The sequence below is a fragment of the Chlorocebus sabaeus genome, chromosome 9, assembly GCF_047675955.1.
Source record: "Chlorocebus sabaeus isolate Y175 chromosome 9, mChlSab1.0.hap1, whole genome shotgun sequence".
In the NCBI taxonomy this organism is placed as follows: Eukaryota; Metazoa; Chordata; class Mammalia; order Primates; family Cercopithecidae; genus Chlorocebus; species Chlorocebus sabaeus.
In genome coordinates, this window is record NC_132912.1 from 20989858 (window position 1) to 21008398 (window position 18541).

Sequence of the window (18541 nt, forward strand, 5' to 3'; positions counted from 1 at the left end):
GTTTGTCGTTAACACAGACTGGGCCAAGAACGCCAAAGGTGGAAACCAAACAGCACTAAAACCAACGTTTCTCTTTTCCTTTCACTAGCTCTGTCTTCAAACACATATGCGCACTGGATGCATACGTGGCAGACACATACGTCACATGTGCATAGACCGCTATTTCAGATGCATGTATGTTTATAAAAGGTAAAATATTTCCTGAATATCTTGGGCCCTGTCATGAAAAATTTAAAATCCAAAAGTATCCATTTGACTTCTTCTCTTCCTATTTGAATACCCTTTATTTCTTTGTCCTGCCTGATTGCCCTGGCCAGAACTTCCATTCTCAGCAAACTAACCCAGGAACAGAAAACCAAACACTGCATGTTCTCATTCATAAGTGAGAGCTGAACAGCGAGAACACATGGACACAGGGAGGGGAACATCACACACCGGGGCCTGTTGGGGGATAGGGGGAAAGCTGAGGGAGAGCATTAGGGCAAATACCTAATGTACGCGGGGCTTAAAACCTAGATGGCAGGTTGATAGGTGCAGCTAACCACCATGACACATGCATACCTATGTAACAAACCTGCACATTCTGCACAGGTATCCCAGAACTTAAAGTTTAAAAAAAAAAATCAAAAGTATCACTATACAGGTTGGAGGCAGGAAAAGAGATGAAGGAACCATGGCCAAAGTTTCACTTTCGAACCCTTTCATCTTCTCAAGTATTGAAAATCAAAATAGTAAAAACATATTTATGAATTTTTAATGTATGCAAATGTTTAAGATATTGACTTTTTTAACCATCTTGAAATTAATAAGCTGAACAACACTCTTCTATACTTGAACATTTGTGATGTTTTATATAGAATACTGTGGTTTGATTTCCTTTTGTGTTTTGTTTTCTTCTGTTGAGGACACCTTTATTTCTTTATTTAAATGCCTGTTAAGCGATTTAGACAGTTTGACTTAGTTTTTTGTGGTATTTTCTGGAATACTGATAGGCAAATAGGGAATAAAGAAAACAGACATACAGAAGCAGACAAAACTTAAAAATAAGATGTATAGCTTCTATTATTAAAGATTATAAATCACTATTGAAATCAATGATTCAGTAAAGTTTTTAACAACTAATAAAATAGTATGACTCATGTTCAATTCCTTTCCTTCCTAAACCTGAGTTTGTTATCCTTCTGATATTAACACAGCATTTCCCTCTATCTGGCATTTCTCCCATTTAGATCATTAGATGTATTATCTCATATATGGAGCTTGTTGCTCTAACATCGTCTGCTCGCCTGTCAAGCTAACTACAAACTGCAGGGCCTCAGGGGTCACCTATGCTTTATTCCTCATTAATCCTACCTCCTAACAATGTGCCTGGCACATAGTAAACACTTCAAAACATGTTTGTTAAGTCAATAATTAAGTTCTCAAAAGTGGTATCTTCTAGAAATGTTTATTTTGGATTTATAGATGCCCAAAGTATGTACATTTGAAAATACGATAAATATTCCTTCAACAATGCTGCTTCAACCTATATTTCAGGAATGGGATCTCTCCTTGTACTCTAACAAGGATATGCTGGGTGTTCCTAACCTTATATTCATCTCTTCCCTTCCTTCTGCCTCTTCTCCCTCATAAACACTTTTACATCCAACTGAGGTCCTCATGCATCCTAGGATGAACATGAAACACATCCAGAAAAGTGGTTTTTCACTTTTTCTGAAATCCACAAGGCCTGATGCAATGTTATGTCCAAAGCCAATGTTTCACGAACAAACGTGTATACATGTCAGGTAACTGTGAAGGTAATTTCTACTTCTGTCTTATACTTTATAGTCAAAGCCCCAGATTCTGGAGGATTTAAACATGATCAAGAAATGCCACTTATCATCAAAGACCTCACCACGATTACACAAGAAAAATAAATATTTAAAACACTTTGCTAGGGGAAATCGATTCTATCAAAAATGACAGTGTTAAGAACAATAGGATGGTTTTTAAGGTTTTTGCCTGTATTCTTTTTTCTAAATCCATACTCTTTTTCCTAGTTTGCTAAACACAGGCAAATGCTAACACCTTTATAATTCCAAGGATGTAATGGTACAAAGCTTAATTCAAATGAGTTAAATATTATTTTGTGGCCTGGTATGGTGGCTCATACCTGTAATCCTAGCACTTTAGGAAGCTGAGGTGGGAAGATGGCTTGAACCCAGGAGTTCAAGACCAACCTGGGCAATGTAGGCAAACCTTATCTCTATTGGAAAAAAAAAAAAAAAAAAAAGCTGACTTTGTCGCAATTGATGTAGCCACGAAAGGAAAAATCAATCAAAAATATAAAGAAGCAAAAAACATGACTTCCTACTTCTTGTCCTTGGAACCAAATAGAGTCTGGAGGCATTTCACAAAAGCAATAGGTCCTTCAGACAGAAATTTAGGGATATCTTTGTGCAAGCAGCATTGCATATGACTCTGTACAAAAGAGAAGAAGGCTACAACGCAGGCCTGACAACCGTGAATGAAAAGAAAGCTACAGGAGAAAATATGAGCAAAAAGAAAAAAATAAAGAAATGCAATTTTTATGACATAATCCTTCCAGGAAAATGAAAAGCAAATTAGAGAGCATAGTTGTGTGCTTAAAAAAAAAAAAAAAAAAAAAGACTTTCTTGTTTCTAACTTCCAAATCATAAAATTTTCTTTAATTGTATAAACTTGGCTTGGATTACCAATGGATTTTTGAAATAAATCTCTATACAATGTCTCCCTTGACTTATGACCCTCCAATAAGCTAAAATAACACTCAACTATTACTCTTAAGAACTAAAAAAACAACAGGTTTTAAACCTGCCTCTAAAACTCCATTGACATTATAATTATATGGTCTAATTATTAATGATAGTCACATCTGGGACTCCAAAAATATATACATAAAGAGTTCTGGTTTTTCTTTAACATTCAGGATATTCTCCTCACTGTGGCTATGTCCTAAGAGGTATAATAAAATCTGGAAGAAAATTTAGATACTTTCAAAGTTCTAAATCTGAATCGTGCATTGGAAACTGAGACATGAAGCTAGTCTTTGTTAGACTTTCTGGAATTTTTTTTTCTATTCTCATCCCTCTGCCCTCCTTTTTATTCAAGTCTGCCCAGGCTAAACTGCTAGCACAGGACATGTGAAGTTTACATTCTGAACTACATAATTCAACCAAGATCTGGAAAACTTAAAAACTTCACTACTACTCTAAAGTATCTGTGCTTCTATCAATGACTAATGGCTCAAAACTGGAAATGAAAAGTTTGAAAGGTCCAATTAAGAACTGGGGCCAGGCGCGGTGGCTCATGCCTATAATCCCAGGACTTTGGGAGGTCGAGGCCGGTGGATCACCTGAAGTCAGGAGTTTGAGACCAGCCTGGCCAACATGGTGAAACCCCGTCTCTACTAAAAATACAAAAATTAGCCAGGCGTGGTGCCAGGCGCCTGGAGTTCCAGCTACTAGGGAGGCTGAAGCAGGAGAATCACTTGAACCCAGGAGGCGGAGGTTGCCATGAGCCGAAATTGCACCACTGCACTCCAGCAGTCTGGGCAACAGAATGAGACTCTGTCTGCAAAAAAAAAAAAAAAAGAACTGGAAATAGGACATAGGAGGAATTTTGTTTTCTTTTTTTAGTTAAGAATATTCAGTTTGAAAATAGGGAAAAGTTTAAAACTGAATGTAGAAGTTTTCCTGGAATGGCAATGGGTAGAGGGTAGTGTCATCTAACTTCACTAAAAAAAAACTAGCTCATCTGTCAGGGCACAGTGGCTTCCGCCTGTAATCCCAACACTTTGGGAGGACGAGGTAGGTGGGTCACTTGAGGCCAGGAATTTAAGCCAGCCTGGTCAACATGGCAAAACCCCGTTTCTACTAAAAATACAAAACTTAGCTGGGCATGGTGGTATATGCCTGTAATCCCAGCTACTCAGGACACTGAGGCACAAGAATTACTTGAACCCCGGAGGTGGAGGTTGCAGTGAGCCAAGATTGTCTCACTGTACTCCAGCCTGAGTGATAGACTGAGACTCTGTCTCAAAAAAAAAAAAAAAAAAAGAAAAGAAAAATCAAGAAATTAGCTCATGATAGCAGCTTATAATGATGTGACACTTTGGATATTTCAAAGCATGTTCACAAAGTGTATGTCACTTAAATACCTCAAATTTCCCTGTGATAATATGCAGATCATTCCTCATTCAGCCCTGGTATGGACTGAATTGCGTGCCACCCCAGCATTCATATGTTGAAGCCCTAACCACCAATGTGACTGTATTTGGAGAGGGTGACTTTAAGGAGGTAATTAAGGTTAAATGAAGTCACAAGGAAGCCCTGATTCGATTGGGTCTGTGTCCTTCTGAGAGGAGGAGATACAGAGATCTCTCTTGCTCTCCCTCTCTCTCTCCACGTGCACACACCAACGAAAGGCCACATGAGGACGTTGCGAGAAGGCAACTATCTACAAGCCAAGAAGAGAGCCCTCACCAGCCCTACCATACCTTGATCTGGAACTTCCCAGCCTCCAGAATTGTGAGAAAAATTTCTGTTGCTTTACGCTGCCCATCCTGCGATATCTTGTTATGGTGCCTGAGCAGACTAAGACAAGTCCTATTTTTTTTTTTTATTAGGTTCTTGGATTAGACACCAAAAAGAATTTCCTATGGTATTTTAAGATAGGGGAAGTCCTGGCATTTCTAATGTAATTTGAAAATAAATTATCCTGCTTTACTGAGGAAATGTTGCTACAATCCTTTGATAAAACTATAGAAGTCACTGAATATTTAAGCAGCAGAGAGTAAAAGGTAGTGTTTATCAAGCAGCACCAAAAAGAAAAGAATCATAAAGTTGAAAGCAACTTGAGAAACTAAAAATATCCTTGCAACGAGGAGTTTTAAGAAAAAGAAATGTACAAAATTAGTCAATATTTTACATATTATTGCCTCATTCATTTATTCCACATGCATTTACTGAGCATGTGCTCTGTACTGAGCTCTACTCTAGGCATAACCAATCTTGCGTTGAAGGGGTAGACTCATTCCTTGCTCTACTACAGCATATATTCCAGGAAAGATTTTATTTGCCTAGACTGAAAAGTGGATAGGATGGCAAACTCTTCTTAAGAAAAAAAGAAAGAAAAAACACCCTGGATATGTAGAAAGTAATCCCATAACATAATCCAGCTATTTACTGAATAAATATTTGATAACTACTTTGTGCTAGAAAATGATATAATAGAAAAAAAATCTGGCAGCTTTCAGGAAGAAAATTGATATGCAATGGACACGTAGACTTTGAAAGAGATTAGAACTCCTAGCAATAATCTTCACTGTAAGATGAAATTCACACAAGGCCAGGAGATTAACTCATCGAAGTAAAAAATAAAAAGATTTGTTGACACAAATGGTCAATTCATTTGTTTATTAAATTTGGCAGTGGGCTAGACCCTGGGGCTATAAAGAAAAAAGACACAGCCCATTTCTTCATAGAGTTCAGTCTGAGGGTAGGAAAACTCATAATGCAGCTATAGAAGCTGACTGTCAGAGTAGCTAGAGAAAGATGGTGTTGCAGGACTTTTCCTTAGTTCAGCTAAAGACGGGGTCCTTTGTCCCACAGCAATGAAAATTCAGGCTCACAGACAATTTGAATTATGAGTAAGACAGGGTTTTGCTGGGTGAAAGGAAGAAAAGGGGGAAACAGGGACTCCCTGCAAGGCCAGAGTCCCCTGCTAGAGAGCTTCCTGCCTCATAGTTCAAATTCCAGGTTCCACACAGAAGAGGAGGGGCCTGGCTCCCCCACCACCACTCCTCTGCAAACAGCATAAACTTCCCAAGGCTCTACCCTAACGGGCAGGCTGATTGGAGTTTTTCCGGGGACCCCCACACATCTGGCTGTCTCAATGGTAGCCTCTGAGCCAGTGTGGATGGGGAGAGGTATGAAGGGCCTTGCAGACGGAAGTGTGAAATGGATGGGTTCAGGTTGCAAGAGGGCCTCCCAGGCTGGAGGTCTCAGCTAGCACTAAGCCAGGGACAGCCTCACATTCCAAGCAAAAGATTTACATTTTATCCTAAAGGCAGTAGAGAGACTTAACAGATTTTAAAAGAGGATGTGACATAATCAGATGTGCATTTTAGGAAAACCTTGCAAGAAACTACATGGAGAATAACCCAAGTCAAGAGATTATTCCCACACTCCTATCAAGGGGTAGGGAGTGCCCTAAATTAGGGAGGTGACAAGAAAGGCAAAGTATAAAGCACCATCTGGTGCGTTCTTGCAGATATAAAACATACATAGAAGGAGACACAGATGATCTTCACCTATGGGAAGTTAAGGAGGTCAGACATATAGACACATAAAATGCCAATTAAAACCGAAGTGGAGAATATGATGTGTGAAATGAGTGGTACAAATGATAGTGTTAGAGCACAAAGCCTCGCAATAATTCAGAGATGAGACACATCACCGTAGCTGGGTTTGAGTGTGTGTCTGGGATCAGGGGGCTGGGCTGTCGTTTACAGATAGTGTAAAATTGTCCTAAACATGCAGAATGATTCATGCAAAAGTCCAGAACAGAGTAAGTAGGCAGGCCTAAAAGAAATGGAAGAACAGTGGTGAAGAACAGTGAAAGATAAGGTGAAAAATAGTCATTTAGGAGCAGATTGTGGAGGGTCCTTAGAGTCAAAATTAAAGGGTTTAGGAGATTAGACTTTATCCTACTCAAACTGGAGGTCCATTTAAAGTATTTTAGTGGGTCATAATTAGGGTCTTCATGAAAGAGATATTTTAGAACAACTCATCTGGTGATTGTGTTTTAGATTCAATAAAAGGATCAGAAGGAGATAAGGCCAATTAGGAAGTTACTGCAGTAACTCAGGCAAGATAATGGCCTGAAAACAGTGAAACTGAAAAGAAAGGAATAGGGGAAAAAAGGATTTCATGAAAAAAGGGTCTTCACAAATTGTTTGCTGAATCCCTCATCTCTGCTTCAAAAAAAAAGTCATATGTGTTAATTACTTTATTACGGGGGCTCCTCTCAAACCTCCCCTTTAGACAATGCCATTTTACAACCAAAACTCTTGTACTTGACATGCACAAGTAATTACTGGTCTGGGATGTATTTGTTTCTTTAAGTGACTGTGGCTGAAAAATTGAGGCTAAAAAGAAGAGATCAGCCTTTGAAGTTCTGCTGTACATGGAAAAATAAAGCAAAACCAGGTGTAAGGGAAACCACAGATTTGGAAACAAGAAAGGACCAAGAGGTAATTTTCCGTACATTTTTCACATGAAAGTATAAGTTATCCTTATAGAAATACTTTTCCTGAGGAGCAGTTGTTCAGAGGATCTAATTAAACAGGGTATGTCAAAGTGTTTCAAAATAAATGAAGCATTCCTACATGTGTTAGATATTATCAGAAAATATGTGTTATTGCCCTATCACTTTCTCTTTCTTTAATCTTTGTTTTTAAAGATAATGCTACTGACCCCACTATTTATTGGGAATTCATCAGAGTTATTGGTTGAGATGAGCTACAGATAAAGTCTAGTCCGTTAAAGCAACATATAGATTCACTCTGTAAAAATACTAGCCTTCAAGAGCTTAAATCTAAACCACTGACCTCACAACTAATCATCTCTGTTAATCAACCCACTTATGACTTACAATAAAAATAACATTCATTCTCCTTTCAAACTATTTAGTGTACTAGATTTTACTACTCAAAATCAGAAGCTTTTACATAAATGTTTCATTAGTTATAAAACTTCTGCTTCTTGTATAAAGAACAAAATTAACAAATAATGTATTTTAATGAATGACTTTATAATTTTTACCTTTCTCATATTTAAAAAAAATGTTGCTGAATATAAAAAGAAAAAAAATCTCCTTCAATGTCAGTTGCTTAGATTCATACAAGACCTAATTGCCTCATACACGATAATTTTGCCACCAGTTTACAATTAGCATGCATTGCTCATGCATGAATTGACCCAATTACATAACAAATTTCGCCTTTGGGGATTTCTCTTGACTGCTTGTCTTCTGTCCACCATACAACTCAATTTCACACTGTCAGCAGCCTGAACATGGTTACAGTCAGTCTCTGTCAAAATGATTTATTTAAATTACAAACAGAGACCAAATCCCTAGATAATTGTCCCTACCCTCATGTTCACCCTTGCACTCAACCGAACTTTGAATCAAATCTTTTAATAGCCCATAGACACTACTATTCAATTATTAGGCAAGGTTTAGTCCCAATAATCTAATATTGTTGAAGCTAACTCACAAAATCTCAGGGAACTAAATCAGCAGTATCCGTGTGAGCTTATTAATGGGCATATAATTTATTTTACATTCTAAGAAGTCAGTGAAAAAATTATGTAGTGTAGCAAAAGAGCTAAAAATAATTATATTGCAAGATCAAATTATAGAGAGATTACTTTTTGGTATTTTTTTTTAAGTGTCATTCTTAACTTCTCTTGTAAAGTAGGCAAGCATTTCTTATGAATGGGTATGCAGAATTGAAAGTGGTAGCAAAAAAGGATATTTGGTAAAGCGGACAGACAACCAAAATTATGAACACTGACAAGGTAAGGGAAACAATAAAGGGCAGGTGAAAACACTAATGTCTATAGACCAGCGATCCAGGAAAATGGGGTTTTAGAGACTCTCATTGATGTCAACACACAGTGGTACATACACAGATACACGCACACACAGACATGCAAAACTATTTTCTCCATTTGTCAAGAACACGCAGAAATCCTGACAAATCAAATAATGGTACACTCACTATTTCAGTCAGTCTTTAAAATACAAGATTTTGTCATCTGGTGGATTTTTTTTTCTTTCCCCTTCATTTGATATTTCTCTTCCCCCTGAAATAAATATAAATATCCAGTTTTTATCTATGGCACAAAGTCTGTAAAAGTCTCTTGGGGTTTGACTTCACCATTTTATTTCACAATTTATCCCTAGACTGTCTCACTGTCTCAGCTAATTGAAAGTGCAGCTGATATTAGTGGGTAAACAGCCAGAATGAAACATCAGTAATCTTCTCAAAGCTAGCCTGAGTCCCTTGAATGTCTGGCGATGGCTCTGCTTTGAGATCCTGCTGCAGGTACCCTGAATACACTGCTTGTAAACTTGAAAGTGGGAACCATCTGAAATTAGAAAGAGCCTTTACAGTTATTCACATGAGCTAGCCCTGTAGTAGCCGTAGAAAAGGGTGTTGTTGGTTTTTTCTTTAATGCCCATGGGCACAGTATTCCTCAATTCAAATTTGGATACTGTCCCTTAAGAACCACATTTCCTAAAATATTGGTAAATAAAGAAAATGTGATGTATAAAGATATTTCTGCCATTTCTGAATTTATGCCCTAGAGTTTGGGGGCAAGGAGAGGGTGGATGGCAATTAAGTGACACAGTTGTGAAAATCTGTAGGGCAGGGCTTTCTAGCCCACAGTTCCTAAGTCAGTGCTGAACACATTGGCTGTCAGGTTTCATTCTGCTGAAGAGATACAGTTTAAACAAAACCTGGACTTCTAAACATTATCTTCAATTAAACGATTTGGCTGGATTTCCTGACTTCCCATAAAAACTGTTCCCAAGCCTAACATTCAATTTCATAAGCAACCAAACTCCATCTGAATATTAATACATTCAATGAGATGAAGACATCTTCTGGAATTTCATAGGGAAAAAAATAATTTTCCTTTCTTTTAGAAGCCAAGTTCTTTTTCTTCCTAGCCATTTAGTCAATTCTGAAATCCTGCCTCTTTTCTTGTATTGTTCTGCAGCTATACTAAGTGGGTAACATAGCAGAAGAATTTTAAATCGCAGTATTTAATAAATCTCCCATGTTCAACATGTTGTCATTATAGCTACCCAAAGAAGGCAAGTTCACCCACTCTTACCTCTTTCACACACTCAATTTGAAATTTATGGTTGTATTTTATCCCACACCTCAGTAACATATGCAGACTGAGTGGTCCAAATCCAAATGATTTCAAATCCTCAATAAACGAACATGAGAATAGCTGAAAAAATTTCAAAACATTGACAACAGACATAGGCAATCAAAAACGCCCATTCATGCATAACATATTACCCAAAACACCTAGGAGTTGTCATTAAATTCACTGCTTTATGTCTTTACACAGGGGAGATTAAAGGCAGTTAAGAAAGAGCCACATGATATTCAGAGATACAGTAAACTAGAAACAAATAAGAAAATGGAACACAGGGAAACATAAACATAGCAAAGACTGCCAATTTCAGTTAACCTACCTACATTAAGCGATATTAAACTTAGTGCTCAAATGCAAGACTCACAAATTTCATACCCCTAATAATTTTCAGGATCTATAATTTTCAGGATTATAATTTCCCAGCATCTCTAGCTGGAAGATTCTGGGGTCTTTCCAGTCTAGACACTTTCTCACCTGTTTCCTCTCATAACAGACACAATCCAGCCACTGTCAAAAAATATCTGCTTGGGTTTTAGCCAATATTGTTCAGTGGGTTTAGATTAAAGTAATATGGAAAACTGGACTTGCCAAAGTACTACTTTTTGGATCAACCCAAGTTTCTTATAGAAAAAGATCCTTAAGTAATATGGAAAACCTAGTGAGGTAAGGGAAAAAGTTCATGAAGTTGCAGTCTTATAAATGAATAATAAATTCACCAGACCTCAGAACACTTAACAGCCTCCCTTCTTCAAGAGTTGGTCCCTAACAGTAATATTATGAAGTCTATATTTTTCACAGCTATCCAAACATTTAATATGCCTCATCTTGGCTAAGAGAACTACTTATAAGACTGCTATGGCTGCTAACATCAAGACATTGCAAACAGTTCTTTTTAAAAAGAAAGATGTTGTCTAAGTCACATGCTTTTAAAAACCAGCATTGTCAAAATAATAGTCTTAATCTAAATGGCGCTTTTTATACTGCTGTCTATATAACATACTATATATGATAAATATAGATTAATACATACCTGTGTTATAAGGGTTTTTTGCATAATTAAGAATGGATCTGCAAACGACCTCTGGTATTGAATAAAATGTATATTCCTGCTAATGATAAAGGTTGGTAAAATGATCAGTTCTTTTTTAATTAAATATGAATACTGACTAAATTTGAATAAAAATTAAAAAGCTTACCTTTGATCAGCTTCAATCCTTATGTTAGCTGTCATGTGGATATCTTAGGTAGAAATGTTTAGTTCTTTTTGAAATAGAATTCAGTGATCATTGAAGATGTATGATATAACTGTTTCTGGCAGAATTATTTTTTAAAGAAACATTTTCCAAAAATAATCCAAAGAAAGAACTGTTGTTAAATGTAACTGCCAGGGAAATAGATCATTGATTTGCATTTTTAAAAGTAAAAATATGTTTTTTATTTAAGGAAAGAATAAAGAGGAAGAAAAACAAGGACAGTGATCTTCAGTATTCATGACTGATGGATTGCTGGGACTGGGTAGAAAAACTAAGGGACAAATGTCATGAAGTCTTAAAATTCAACTCTTTTTCTTCAAAGGAAATCCCTAGTAATATAAAATGTCCATTTAAAGAGCAAAAAACAATGTCTGTTTTGCACCCTCCCATTTCCTAATAAATTGTTTAACATGAAATAATTCTGTTTTTGAACTTCAGACATATAAAAAGTTTTTTTCTCAAATTATATGTAATTCTATCTGCAAATTGTATATGTAGGTGTGTATTTATATGTGTGTGTATATATACACACATATAATTTATACAAACACATATATAATATATACACATACATATACACACACATACATGTATACATACATCTTATGATGATGACCAAATATCAGTGAGTTTAAAACCATCTGCTAATTAAACATGTCCTGGAAATTAGGGCTACATCAGTTATAACACCTAGATATACAAATTTTAGTGACTTTATAAGTGATGCACAAAATACAGTTCTCATGAAAAATGGTATGAGTGTGCCTGTTTGCTCATACTTTTATGTCATCCAAACATTTGTTAATTTTCATTCATATTTCCTCTTGCATATCTAACATTGAATTAACTTTTGTGAAAAAATAAATCCTGATACACTTCATGTAATATTTTGGAAGAAATATAATCACAGGTGTGAATTACAAAAACTAAAAAGAGCTGTTTGTCCACCTTTAAGAAGGACTGAATTAATACCTCCCTAATATGTTTTGAACTCTGCTAGTCTCCAGCTTCTCTTTCGAGGAAACTATATTAATAAACAAGGCACAGCTTCAAAGTCCAAAGCAACTACATATATAAATGTTTATTTCAAAAGTAAGATGTAATACCTGATTTCAACAAATATCTAATTCAAAAGTATGAAATCTTATAGACACATAGTCAGCAAATAGGAGATTTTTTTAAGACTCCTGACCTTATGTGTATATTTTATATGCTTACCCACAGTCAAAACTTAACTTTCAAGTTTCTTATTTTAATTATAAAAGGTCTACTTTGGAAAAATTTGAAAGCTGAGAACCATTCAAAACGGAATAAGGAGATCTTCTATTAGGTAACTAAGCACTGAGCCCTAGATAACTGTGATGGAACCAGAGGGCAGGGTTTACCAGATGAAATTGGCATAGTCTGTGCGTGCGCTGAGTACTGCTTACACCCCGCAGCAACACAAACGCTTCCAAGTCACCCAGCCTCCCTTTCTCATCCAGAAATGCATGTCAGAGCCATCATGCTATTGAATAAACAGGCACCTACGTTACTGATTTGTTCCTGAGTCCTCTTCAGTCTCTGTAGCTCAGGAGTGTCCGTGACGATGCTGAAGCCTCTCCCTTTGCTTTCTTCAAAATCTCTTTTGTACTTGACCTAACAAGAAGAGGGGAAAGAAAAGTGAACAGAGGGATCACAAATCCCACTCAGGATAGGCCCGGCCAACGAAGCTGCTGGAATTGGAAACAATGGCTAAAAACACAGGTCACGGCCGGAGGTGCAGTTAAGAGCCATCAGGAAACAGCCAGGCTACCTGGTTTGTGTCCCAGAAACTCCACTTACTATTTGTGTGACTTTAAGCAAGTTCTTTAACCACTCTGTGGCTCAGTGGTGTCATCTGTACAGCGGCAATAACAACAATGGCTATTTAACAGGTGGTAGGGATGGGATCGGACTACTTGATGCATGAATCTGGCTGACAGAAACAAGTAAGTACTCCATAATAGCTATGATGATTATCGTCATTAATACCATCACCACTGTGAAAGGAAAGAAAATGTGGAAAAAGAAAGCTGGATCATCTTCTCCTCCCGGGCCCGCCTGCCAGTGAAAAAGCCTCATTTTGAGCCTAAACTGCCCTATGGAGGAGGGAGATGAAGAACTGACAGCTAGCCCTGTCCAAGAAGTTTTTATTCAACTTCAGAAGGCAAACATATGGATACGATTACACAATGCTGTATTGCCAAATGGCAAGTATATAAATGCTTATGAAAATATTTATAAAATAGGCCACACCTAGAGATTAAAAAGCTGCTCACACATGCCCTTGGCATACTGTGTGCTGAAGTAGCGAAGATTTTTTTCAGTATTTAAATATACTTCTTTTCTAATTACAACCCAATGGAGCTGAATTTTACTATTTCCTTGGGGGACTGGAACAGCTAATGCTTCATCTTACAGAATCCCATCTCCTGTTATTAGCATAATGACAATAACTGTCACACCAGTTAAAGATTCGGCTTGTTAACGACTGAGATGGTTACATCACTTTGACTGTTCTTTTTTTTAAGCCTAAATATCAAGAAATATGGAAACATATTTTGATAACCCGTAGAATCCCCATTTTACATTCAAACTTACAAGCTTCCAATTAACACTTAAATTGATCATTAAAATTAATTCAGTTAATTTAGGGTTGCCTATTCAATATGATTCTGTTAGTGCAGTCTTCTGCAGAAGGTGGAAAAGTTCACTTCATTGAACATGGAATGGCTGTTTCTGTTGAGTCATGTCTGTATTTAAATACCCAATTCTATTAAGTATTATTATCCTCAAGGATACTGCAAGATTTCTTTTACCAGACAAGCTTGAAAGAAGAACACACACACACACACACACACACACACACACACACACACACAGGGAAATCTAGATACTCTCATCACTTTTAGCTTAAGAATACCTAATTCTTCTCTCTGTACTTTCGATTTGTAAAAGCACTAAACCCCTTACTTTATTCCCATAAGTAAAAGGTCAAATAAACTGCAATATTTTTCTTCCACATAAAATGCTGAGAGATTAGCCTTCTCACCCTCCATCTCCCAGCATGGGTAAAGATCCACATGCTGGCACATTCTCTGTGTTTTATGCCTAACTAAGCAGGCAAGCTATTTAACTTTGCTGGTAGTAAGCACCAGAGCTCAGAGTAGCAAAATAATAAAAAAGGACGATAAGGTTGGAATAGCAACAGGCATGAAGATATAGGAAGAAATGCCTGTGAGACAAGTTCCTAACACCAGTCTCAGAGAAAGCACAACCACATATTATTTTTTAATAGCAATTTCCAAAGACAGAGGTGAAAAGAAAAACCAATAAATTCTAGAATCATAGGTATTTTTGGTTTTGGTTTTATTTTTGTTTTGGTAGTGATAGGTTCTCGCTATGCTGCCTAGGATGGTCTTGAACTCCTGGCCTCAAGTGATCCTCCTACCTCAGCCTCCCAAAGTGCTGGGATTACAGACATCAGCCACTACCACATCCAGCCTAGGATCACAGGTTTTGAGCTGATTACAGTTCAACGATCCTTTCTACATTCACAAGACACAAAAGAATCATCTGACTTTGGCTTGCCTGGTTGGGTGACTAGCTTTAAGAAGTATACAATCACCTCTATAAAAGGCCTGCAGACTGTTGCAGGATTCCTATTTCTTTTGAATGGTGTGAAACCCAGCCAAGCCTCTTACCCTCTCAGCACCAGTTCAAGCACCAGCCCACCAGTATTTCTTTACTACACATAGGGAAACTCCAAGCCACTCGTCAGCTCTCTCTTCCACACTCCCGCCCACTTTCATCCTATCTACTTAGGTCTAATTTTAAATGTTGTATTAGATGGTTTGTCAGTCATGTGTAGTCTGATTCTGGGAGGCAAGTGGATATAAAAAGAGAACAGAGGACGGAGAGAAATAGCAGGATGCCTCTCTCCAATCTCATGTGGCCCCTTTGCCCTCACGTGACCTCATCCAGCCAAAGAGGACACCAGATCCACAGACCCTGCAATTGATCTCGGGAGGGCCACATAATCTAGCAAGCATCCAGGAGCCTCAGCTCTGGGACTCTGGCAGGAACTCTTGGGAAAGAGGTTGTGTCATTTATTTGTGATGCTATAAAGGAATACCTGAGACTGGGTAATTTACAAAGAAAAGAGGTTTATTTGGCTTGTGGTTCTGCAGGCTGTACAGGAAGCATGGTGTAAGCATCTGCTTCTGATCAGAGCCTCAAGAAGCTTCCATCATGATGGAAGGTGAAGGGGAGCCAGTGTGTCACACAGTGAGAGAGGGAGCAAGGGCAGGGGAATGTGCCAGACTCTTTAAACAACCAACTCTCACGTGAACTCACTGTTGTGGGGAGGGCATCAAGCCATTCATGAGTGATCCACCCCCATGACCCAAACACCTCCCACTACTCCATACCTTCAATGCCCAGGCTCACATTTCAACATGAGATCTGAGGGGGACAAACATCCAAACCATATCAGGGGTGCTCTGTTGCTATGGTCTGGCTAGTTTAATTGGCTGTAAAAGTGGAGTTGCAGACTACCATGTGGCCACCATCCAATAATGAAGTCAACACAGAGGCAAGCAAAAGAGTGACTGAGATAGAGTTCTGATATCACCATTTGAGCACCTGAATTTAACTCTTCCAAAAGCCAGAAACACCAGGTTTGCCAGTTATGTGAGCTAATCAATCTCTCACTTTTACAATCAAAAGAATTCTGATGAACATAACCAGCGCCTGTGTCCATGTGTTGTACACACATATGACAAGGCTCCCAGTAAAACAAATATGTAAATTTCTCCTCATTGACTTCTATGCCCTGATCTTTCTTATGAGTGTTACAAGATGTAATAGTTTAGATAAACAGCAGATTCTGTCAAGGAAAGAGCACTGCTTTCATGGACAATCCTTTGCTCATTCAGCAAATCTTTACTGAGCACCTATTATATGCCAAGAGCTGTTCCGGGTATAGAAACAATGCAACAAAGAGAAGTCAATGGTCCCTGCCGTTGTGGGGCTTATGATAATTACAATGCAAGAAATGAAAAAGACACAATATCTATGTAGGTCATAAATGGTATGTCAGTGGGAAGTGCTAAGAGAGAAAAACAGCGAGACAAGGGAACGTGAAGTACCAGGCAGTCTGCCCTTCTAGACAGGGTGGTCAGGGAAGTCCCCAGTAAGAAGGTGGCATTTCAGTAAGGCCTCAAAGCGGGAGGAAGAAAGCCACACAGACTTCTTCCAGGAGACCTATGCAGGCAGAGGGAACAGACGGAGCAAAGTCCTAACTGTGCCTGTGTCTTAGCGGGAGGGAAGAGGAAGAGGACGCAGGGAGTGGTCACATGGGGCACTGAGGATGTTGGCTTCTCTTCCCTGTGAGGCATGGGGCCTGTGGAGGTTTGTATGTGGACAGCGGCATGCCCTGACTTAGGTTTTAAAAGCCTTTTTCTGGCTGCTGTCCTGCAAACTCCTTGCAAGTACACAGGACAGAAGCGAGAAGCCCAGGTAGGGGTAGGCAATGTGGGTCCCCTACCCCAGACAGCCACTGTCAGAGAACTGTCCCAGGACCACAAAAGAAAGCAAAAGTTCTTGGGCCCAGCCTCAGGGCCCTGGCGTCCCTGAAAGACCCCACCAGGCAAGCTACATACTCTTGTCAGAACGGAGCAGGAAGGACAAAGAGGAGAGAGGACAGAATTAAGTTACCAACCTGAGCTTAGAAAGAGAATGTGCCATAACTGGGAAGTAACACAGTCTTATCTCCCTACAGTCTTAGCCCTTCAAGACTGAAGAAAGGCACTTTGAAAATGCACTCAAAGTCAAATGTAAGAAATTCACTCAATAGGCAACTTGCTTTGCCATATTTGCCTTCAGAAGTAACTTAAAAATGTCTTATTTCAGATATTGAATACTATATATTATGGACATTCTATGTATGTCTTGACATTCTACGTGTCTGTGTGTATATGTTGCATGTATGCTCAGAAACATGATATGCATGTGTACATATATAACTTCCTGCAGCATAGATTAGAACGCTAAAGCAAGAATCAAGAAACCTGAATGTAAACCCTGATTCTTTTCTGTGATCTTAATTTGCTCTAGGATTTGTCTAACAATCCTGATCCTCAGTTAGAAAAGAAAACGAGGCCAGGCGCGGGGGCTCAGGCCTGTAATCCCAGCACTTTGGGAAGCCGAGGCGGGCAGATCACGAGGTCAGGAGATCGAGACCATCCTGGCTAACACGGTAAAACCCTGTCTCTACTAAAAATACAAAAAATTAGCCGGGCATGGCGACAGGCACCTGTAGTCCCAGCTACTCGGGAGGCTGAGGCAGGAGAATGGCGTGACCCCGGGAGGTGAAGCTTGCAGTGAGCCGAGATTGTGCCACAGAACTCCAGTCTGGGCAACAGAGTGAGACTCTGTCTCCAAAAAAAAAAAAAAAAAGAAAAGAAAAGAAAGAAAAGAAAGAAAAGAAGAAGATATGCAATATGCTACATATTAAATGAATGTTTGCAAGGTTAAAATAACGTAAAAATATCAAGCAAGGATATGACCCTTCAGCAAATATTGTTTCATTATTTTCACTAAATTTTAAAAATGGCCTTTGCTGCTGAAGTATGTACATTTCTGCCACAGTGTGCACCCTTAGTGATAGTTTGTGTTTGAAGTCATCAGCAAGTAGCCCTCCCAAGTTCATACAGGGTAACAGCCTGGACACCAGAGCAGTTCTGGCCCAGCTTAAGGAAAAGGCTCACAGTGACTAAAACAGGAAGACTTTCAAAAAAACAAAATAACGGGCAGAGTGGCAAATGGAATTATTTACTAACACTGAGAAGTTCTCTTCCCCGAATGCTGCAAACAGTGCAATTATTACTATTATAAAACATCAGTAAATGGAGACAATGGAATTCACTAAAGAGAAAGGCCACTGTTAGGCAGAAAGCCATGCAGATGAAGGAAGCCAATTGGGACCAGAGACTGTTAAACTGATGAATGACAAACTAAAAGGAGATTAAATAACACTTGGCAATGAAGTCAAGGATGGGCACATCCTAGAGCTCACCAGCTCTACACCAGATCATGCTTCTCTCCAAAGAGAGAGCTGGAGACTTGGACCGACATGTTCTTAATAACATTGTTTCTATTTTCAAAGAAAAAAAAAAGGAAACAACCTAAATCTCCATCCACAGGAGAATGAATAAATCCCATGTAATATTATCTAAGAGTTAAAATAAGTGAATCATGGATCCATGGGGATGACTCTCA

At 38.4% G+C, this 18541-nt stretch overlaps 1 protein-coding gene across 2 annotated transcripts in view; it reads right to left on the reverse strand.

The window, feature by feature from the left end:
• NEBL (nebulette) overlaps positions 1-18541 on the reverse strand; it is a 380625-nt gene that overhangs the window by 161826 nt on the left and 200258 nt on the right. For both annotated transcript variants that reach the window (XM_008002452.3, XM_037983388.2), the window contains exon 4: positions 12770-12877. In XM_008002452.3, the coding sequence (XP_008000643.1) occupies positions 12770-12877 (108 nt within the window). The remainder of the gene's footprint in view (positions 1-12769; positions 12878-18541) is intronic.